This window comes from Juglans microcarpa x Juglans regia, chromosome 3S (genome assembly GCF_004785595.1).
Source record: "Juglans microcarpa x Juglans regia isolate MS1-56 chromosome 3S, Jm3101_v1.0, whole genome shotgun sequence".
Classification (NCBI taxonomy): Eukaryota; Viridiplantae; Streptophyta; class Magnoliopsida; order Fagales; family Juglandaceae; genus Juglans; species Juglans microcarpa x Juglans regia.
The window spans coordinates 16,680,760-16,688,481 of record NC_054599.1 but is presented as its reverse complement, the minus strand read 5'-3'; the positions used below and the strand labels follow the sequence as shown (position 1 = coordinate 16,688,481).

General features: G+C 37.3%; 1 protein-coding gene across 2 annotated transcripts; it reads left to right on the top strand.

The window, feature by feature from the left end:
• Window positions 1-278: 278 nt before the first annotated feature.
• Window positions 279-6,424, top strand: LOC121258581 (protein NSP-INTERACTING KINASE 3-like). 2 transcript variants are annotated; one of them, XM_041160121.1, is made up of 11 exons: window positions 279-1,243; window positions 1,470-1,602; window positions 1,694-1,765; window positions 1,968-2,111; window positions 2,244-2,315; window positions 2,408-2,467; window positions 2,563-2,660; window positions 2,759-2,905; window positions 3,816-4,157; window positions 5,012-5,403; window positions 5,876-6,424. In XM_041160121.1, exons 1-11 carry the CDS (start codon window positions 1,141-1,143, stop codon window positions 6,188-6,190), a joined length of 1,878 nt encoding a protein of 625 aa, XP_041016055.1. In that variant the 5' UTR covers window positions 279-1,140; the 3' UTR covers window positions 6,191-6,424. The 2 variants fall into 2 exon arrangements, with proteins under 2 accessions (XP_041016055.1, XP_041016054.1); XM_041160120.1 differs by having other exon boundaries at window positions 283-1,243; window positions 3,810-4,157.
• The last annotated feature ends 1,298 nt before the right edge of the window (window positions 6,425-7,722 follow it).

Sequence of the window (7,722 nt, the reverse complement as noted above, 5' to 3'; positions counted from 1 at the left end):
AACGGCGTTAAGCTGCTGTAAATAGTGAATACGAAAAGATTTAAAAAATTAATTGGCACATTTGAGAGAGGTATGTGGGGGCCATGGGACAGCAGAAACTTTAACAGAATGTGATTATTTAAAACCTTAAGAATAAAAAAATGAAGCCAAAAAGCCGACAGAGACCCAAGACAATCCAAGCACGTGACCTGCCACTTCCAACAAAATACTTTCACCCTGCAATTTCTTTGCCCAGGGACATCCTCTTCTTGTTCTTCTCTCCCTCTCTCACTGTTCAATCCCACACATCTCTTCAGTCCAATCACTGCATTTTTAACTTTACGCACATTGTTTTTTTTTTTTTTCTCCCTTTCCATAAGCAATCCAAACACATTTTCAGTTTTCACTGCCTCATTGCGTTTCCAAAAAGCATGAAATTTTCGTTAATGGGTCTACATCTGTATCTGTGTCGACTTTGGCATTTTGTTTTGGCCTTTGCGTGTTTGGTTCTATCTTCGTGAGTGATTATCATTAATCTTTTTCTTCTTTTTTTTTGTGTGCGCGTGCGAGAGAACTAGCCGACTAGGAGATAATGGTATGGGAAGCACGGGGGACGAGCAGAGCAGAGCTGAGCAGTGCTAGTAGAGACCAACAGTATACTCACATGGAATTTGTGGGGATTGCCCAAAACAAATAGAAATCACATCCGGCATTCCCAGATCTCTAGGATCTCAGAATTTCAGGGTTAGATGTTTGCTCGCTTGCATTCTCGAGAAAATTCTCTTTTCTTTTGCTGTTTGTCTCAGCTCATTCGGTGCCCATCCCACTCGGTTTGATTCGAAGTCCTCTGTTTCCGAGCTGGGTATTTTGTGGTCATGTTATACTAGCATCTGGGTCTTTCGTTTCTTTAAGCTTTATCTACTAGTAACTGAGTTTTGTTTGTCAGTGTAAAGGCTAACAGACAGATAGCGCCACTGTCTTCCGTTTTTGGTAATGGTGGGTCTGGTTTTCTGATTTTGAGCTTTTTGTTTGAATAAGGGAAGTTTTAAGAAATAAGTTCATTTGAGAATGGCTTGTGTTCGTATTGGTTATGGTCTTTCCATCGATGGATACTGGTTGAGCAAAGAAGGTAGAAGTTTTTAGTGTTACCGTGAATAGAGTATGGCAAGAAATAGTTTCATGCTCTGGAAAGTTGGTCTGCTGGTTCTAGCATTGATGGAGACTTCTTCTGCTACTCTTTCTCCAGCTGGTATAAACTATGAAGGTCAGTTCTCGGATTATCTTCAGTTGAACTCCTTTCTCTTTCTTCCACAATTTTTTCCCTAAAGAAAAGAAATCCCGTTGGGTGAATTGAAAATAATGGATGGATAAAGAATTTACTCTGCAGTTGAGGCTTCAGAGCACTTTTTTGTTTTGTTTTTATTTTTGTAATTTCTTTTTTTCATACACGGATACTTCACGTTCTCTATTTTCCCCTGAACTTTCCACAGTTGTAGCTTTGATGGCCATTAAAAGTGGGCTTTTTGATCCACATAATGTTCTGGAGAATTGGGATATTAATTCCGTAGATCCCTGTAGCTGGAGGATGGTTACTTGTTCTGCCGATGGCTATGTATCCGTTTTGTAGGTTTTTTAGTCCCTTCGAAAGTTGCCAGCATCTTCCTATAGATTTTCGTCAAAGAAAAGCTGAACTTTTTTTTGTTTTTGCTCACAGGGGATTGCCAAGCCAGAGCTTGTCCGGGACCTTATCACCGGGGATTGGAAACCTCAGTAACTTGCAATCTGTGTAAGTTATTACAACTTTATCACTGATCTTAGAAGTTGACTTCGTTTTTTCTTGGCAGTTGGGTATAACGTCTATTTTGTTGATTGTTTCTGGTCTTAATTTACTTTTCAAATCGTCACACCAAGTTTTCTTCCGCTTAAGATAATTGGGTAGTGCTACAAAATTTAAGTTGAATCTTAAATCGTGGTTTTAAATTGTGTAGGCTGCTGCAGAACAATGATATCTCAGGTCCAATTCCTGCTACCATTGGAAAGTTGGAGAAGCTTCAGACGTTAGATCTCTCCAACAATACATTCAATGGCGATATACCTAGTTCCTTGGGGGGCCTCAAGAACCTGAATTATTTGTAAGTTTCATAACCTTCATACTGTTCTTGTGGTCCAACATACTCGAATTGTACATTGTGCAATTTCCTACATGCTTAATTGTTTAGCTTTTGGAACTCTAATAGCTTTAACATTGTTTCTGAGCAAGTCAGGAGGTTAAACAATAACAGCCTTTCTGGATCCTGTCCTGAGTCTCTGTCCAATATTGAAGGTCTTACTCTCGTGTAAGTACTTGTCCTTTGCAGTCGGTAATTTACTCTTCCATCCACATATTTTATAAGAAGTATTTATTCACTTTTATAATTTGAACATGTAGGGATCTTTCCTTTAACAATCTCAGTGGTACCTTGCCAAAAATACCAGCAAGAACTTTCAAGTGAGCTATTTTTTCCAACTTTCTATCAATGCTGAGTTTCTATCAAGAAGTTTGTAATTGTAATAGTTGCCATTCTCTTGCTATTCCTCTTTCAGAATTTTCGGTAACCCTTTAATTTGCGGGGCTAAGGCTGAAAACAATTGTTCTGCTGTCATTCCAGAGCCACTGTCCTTCCCCCCAGATGAGCTAAAAGGTGTTTATGACCGTGTTATATAGTTATTTTTTCTATCTCAGCTTGATTCTCTACTGCATTTTTCTGACATGCCTTGGATCTGATTTCTTGTTTCTTAGGACAATCAGACTCCGAAAGAAAAAGCCACAATGTGGCGATTGCTTTTGGAGCAAGTTTTGGTGCTGTTTTTTTCATCATTCTTGTTGTTGGGTTAGTTGTTTGGTGGCGATACAGACACAACCAGCAGATTTTCTTTGATGTCAATGGTTAGTTGCTTCCTATTCTTTGTTTTCCATTTCTTAGTGTATAAGCATCACTAAGACAGATTGTGCTGTAGCTCTCATTTTTGTATCCATGCGCGAGATTATGATTCACATTGTATTGGACATGATGTTTGTCAAATTCAAGTCTTATCACCAATTGTCCAAAAAACTTAACCTGATGGAAGGAAGTGAATTTAATAATTTAATTAATACATGTGGCACTCCCTCTTATATGTGAGCTAGACTTTCTTTAATTGGAATATTTAATAATGGGGTAAAACATGCACTCAGGTTTGGACTTTTGAACTTGGGACCATTGCTATAATTACATCACTAATTTCTGTGGGTGCCCTAACATGGAGTATATTTAACATCCTGAGGCCTTTTAATGGAATTTCATCTGTAGTTGCTTGTTTGATCTCGTGATTTCTAATAGCATTTTCAGTTTTCTGAAACATTATCGTGGCTGAGTATTATTCTCTCTATAATTATTCCACATGGTAGTGAAAGCATTTTGAGCTGCTGGAATAGCTACTGTTCTAGAACCTTGGCATTTAATCATAGTGGGAATTAGCCAACATGAACACAGAAATGAGAATTGGAGTCGTTGCTTCAGTGATCAGGAATATAGTATACTGTTGCTACAATCAAGAAAAAGATAGAACTCTAGTCCATAGTGAGCAAGAGAGAGAAATCTAGTTGTCAAAAACCAATTTCAAGACCATTTGCACCCCCTTACGATAAAGTTACAGTTGAAGCTGTAAATCCCATATTTTAGTGTCATACTGAATCTACTGAAATTATTGATTTGGGATTATACTGTTTTCTTTACGAACTCTTTATGAATCTGGTCTGCTGCATGTAAGGGTTTTGTTTTCTGATTTTCTGAATATTGCTGCATTCTCAGTTGCAGATCAATATGACCCGGAGGTATGCCTTGGCCATTTGAAAAGGTATGCATTTAAGGAGCTTCGAGCTGCAACTGACCACTTCAGCTCAAAGAATATTCTAGGGAGAGGTGGTTTTGGGATTGTATACAAGGGATGCTTGAACGATGGAACTCTGGTGGCAGTTAAAAGGCTGAAGGACTTTAATGCAGCTGCTGGTGAAATTCAATTTCAGACAGAAGTTGAGATGATAAGTTTGGCTGTTCATCGAAATCTTCTCAGGCTTTGTGGGTTCTGTTCGACTGAGAATGAGCGGCTCCTTGTTTACCCCTATATGCCCAATGGAAGTGTAGCCTCTCGGCTAAGAGGTTAGCTAATAGAACACTAGTTGTTGGTTATTTTTCTGATCCTTGCTTGTATATCTTTCTAACCTTAGAATTGTTAAAACTTTGGCCACATCTAATGCATGGAACAAAAGTTGCTGCACCCATGCAACTCTAAATCCTTATCCACTACTGGTTTTTACCTCTTCAACCATGGTTTCAGCTGGAAACAACAAACATCCCACTTCCTGTTGCACTGGCCTAGGGGGGACGCATCACCTCAGCTATCAATTCTTTGCAAGCATCTTCAAATGCCATAATGATTGCTTCCAATGCCCACGATTAATTTACTACTAATGCTACCTTGTTGCATAATGGTTCCCCTTGGCATTCTATAATCTTTCTAGCCTATCTAGCTTCCAACACCGTGTACTTTTGAACTACCAGATTGGTCCAGACTTCCATCACTACACTGGAAATGTCTTATGAAATGTTACATAATCATCCAGAATTTTAAAATTCTGTAATTTTTCGTTTATAAAACTTAGCATTCTTATTTACTGCTGCTCAAATTTATGTGCATGCATCGAATAATAGCCTTTAGAAGTCCTGTGTGAAAGCTTTTCTTTTTCCCTCCTTTTAAAAGTTTGATCAGAAGTCTGTTAGATGAACCACTTTCCTCAAAACGTTAATTTTTTTTCTTAGGTACTTTCCTCAACACATTAATCTCATTGCTAATCACTCAATTTCATTTTTTTGTTATTATTTTCCAGTCAAGATGGCTATGTTAGCTAATTTGTCAATTAATCCGTGGGCCTTTTAGCCCTCCATTGTTTAGTAAGTATCCAGGATTTTCAACAGCTCAAAACTAATGACATCATTTTGTACTTTTCTTTCAGATCATGTTCATGGCCGGCCAACTTTGGACTGGACAAGGCGTAAGAGAATAGCTTTAGGCACGGCAAGGGGGCTAGTATATTTGCATGAGCAATGTGACCCAAAAATTATCCACCGTGATGTCAAAGCAGCAAATATTTTGCTCGATGAAGACTATGATGCAGTTGTTGGAGATTTTGGGTTGGCAAAGCTTTTGGATCATAGAGATTCTCATGTCACTACAGCCGTGCGTGGGACTGTTGGCCACATTGCTCCAGAATACTTGTCAACAGGCCAGTCATCGGAAAAGACTGATGTCTTTGGCTTTGGGATTTTGCTCCTAGAGCTCATCACAGGTCAGAAGGCGATAGATTTCGGGCGAGCAGTAAACCAGAAGGGTGTAATGCTTGATTGGGTAACTCTATCTTTCTCTGGGTGTTTTGGTAATTTAGAATAGTGTTTGCATAGAGAAAATTGATAATTTGAATAATGAACCTTTCCTCAACACATAAAATAGAGAGAAGGGTGAGGCAAGTGCTGGCCCTGCTGGGAATCACAGATCATGAATGAAAAATCATGACAGTGGAGTACCATATAATTTTTTAATGCTATTTAATTATTTCTAGGACTTAACTATCAAAGAAATTATTTATAGGACTTGTTTTGCACTCTTCATATTTCTCCTAAGATAAATATCATGCTCCTTAAAAGGAGGAGGATACTGTTTAAAAACTTGCGATGTATCATGCTCTTGAAATTAAACCTCCATCACTGCATAAAAGCTAACAATTCTTCCCATGATTGGGGAATAGTAGGAAAATACTTTGGCTTAGTCTGCTCACTCTTTCTTTAGATACATCTTACACTGCATGGCAACTCCTTTGCAGGTCAAGAAGCTCCATCAGGAAGGGAAACTAAGTCAAATGGTAGACAAGGATCTAAAGAGCAATTTTGACAGGGTTGAGTTGGAAGAAATTGTTCAGGTTGCCCTCTTATGTACTCAATTTAATCCTTCTTGCCGCCCGAAGATGTCAGAAGTACTAAAAATGTTGGAAGGGGATGGATTAGCTGAGAAGTGGGAAGCCTCACAGAAGGTTGAGACACCAAGGTTTGGATATTCTGAAATCCCTCAAAGATATTCAAGTTTTATAGAAGAATCTTCACTTGTGGTGGAAGCAATGGAGCTTTCTGGACCTAGGTGACTTTTTTCTTTTATTCACCCCACCTCCCCCTTCTACACCTCCATCATTAAGTGCAGTGATTTGAATGAGAACATGTGATTGGTGTTGGAAGCTGCTGAACGTACCTATTAATCTGTATAAAAGAAAAAGTAAATTCATGTATAAGTTATCTTTGTTCTTTGTCTTAAAGTTAGTTATTAAAACTTCTTCAAAAATAGAAGTCCTGGATATTTGTTCCAGATTGATTTCCTTTAATTCCTTCCTCAATGTGTTCCTGCAGTAGGTCTTTAAGGTGCTCTGGGGGTGGTTTGGTCCATGATAGAGAGTAAAATGCAAGATTCTACTGCCCTTATCCCATTCTTACTTTTCTTAAACTCTAGAACTAATGCCAAGCTTAGAACAGATGAAGTGTAATCAGTTCTGATATAAAGATTTTGAGCACATGTCTGCAAGTAGATCCTTCGATGCCATCTCAATGTAATCAGCTTGACTATCATACATAAGAGTGATTGGAGCATGCGCTGGAAAACCAATATCCAAGATAAAATGATGCAACTAGGTCAACTCTCAAGCCATCTGAGAGAAAATCATCCAAAAACTCTTAAATTTACATGAGTAATAAGACATTAACATTTTTTTTAAACTCTCTTTACAACTGTATTCAGTTTAAATAGATGGCTTTTATAAATGTAAGATCTGAAGTTCAAATCAGCTGACAAACCTATTATTTGATGAAGTGATGATACATACTGTCACATTATTCCATATGAATTTGACAATTGGAGCCTTAGATCCAAACATTGGGAGTTGCCATGGCCCATGGCTTTCTTGTACATCTCTTGCACTCTTCTCCTCAATTTTCAGTGTTTTAATTTTGAGCCAGCTTTCAACACATTGGTGGATGCATTTATAACCATGAATTTGGTCATTTAAGTTGAGAGTCAATTAATATTATTGGACACTGAAGTTTTAAAAGATTGTTGACTCTTCTCTTCTGTATATAATTTATCATGATTAGAGGCTAATTAAAAGCCATTTATTAATTTGTTTATTTGTTGTGCAAGTTATAAGATCAACTCTAATTATATTACAAAAATGCTATGTGCAGTTACTTTTGCATATTCTTTATATATTTCACTAATGTGATTAACTGCGTCATTTTTTTTAATATAAAATAATTATTTTGATCAATTACATCAATAAAGTGCACAAAAAATAGACAAAAACGACTCTATGCAGTAGATTATATTATGCGCAGTCATAGTTAATCCAAGTGTTTGATTCAACACTACAATTACGGGATTATCATGTAGCTTTTCTTAACAAGATATGGGATATTACCTATAACAAAAATTAGATTTATTTATAAATGAGTTACAGATTCTGTCATCCCAATGACTGCGGCATACTGATCATAACCAAGAGATAAATGATAGTTTATATTATTTCTAACTGCCCAAGAATAAATCGTATATACATCTGAAATCATAAACTCCATAAAGTACTGAATGGTTATTTACCACACAGTAACTATTCCATCCTAAAAGAAATGA

What these genes read in the sequence shown, in the direction of transcription:
- LOC121258581 (XM_041160120.1), top strand. Translation starts at nt 1,141, where the DNA reads ATGGCAAGAAATAGTTTCATGCTCTGGAAAGTTGGTCTGCTGGTTCTA. An exon ending in AGCTGGTATAAACTATGAAG is followed by an intron (nt 1,244 to 1,469) that starts GTCAGTTCTCGG and finishes AACTTTCCACAG; the next exon opens with TTGTAGCTTTGATGGCCATT. An exon ending in GATTTTCTTTGATGTCAATG is followed by an intron (nt 2,906 to 3,809) that starts GTTAGTTGCTTC and finishes CTGCATTCTCAG; the next exon opens with TTGCAGATCAATATGACCCG.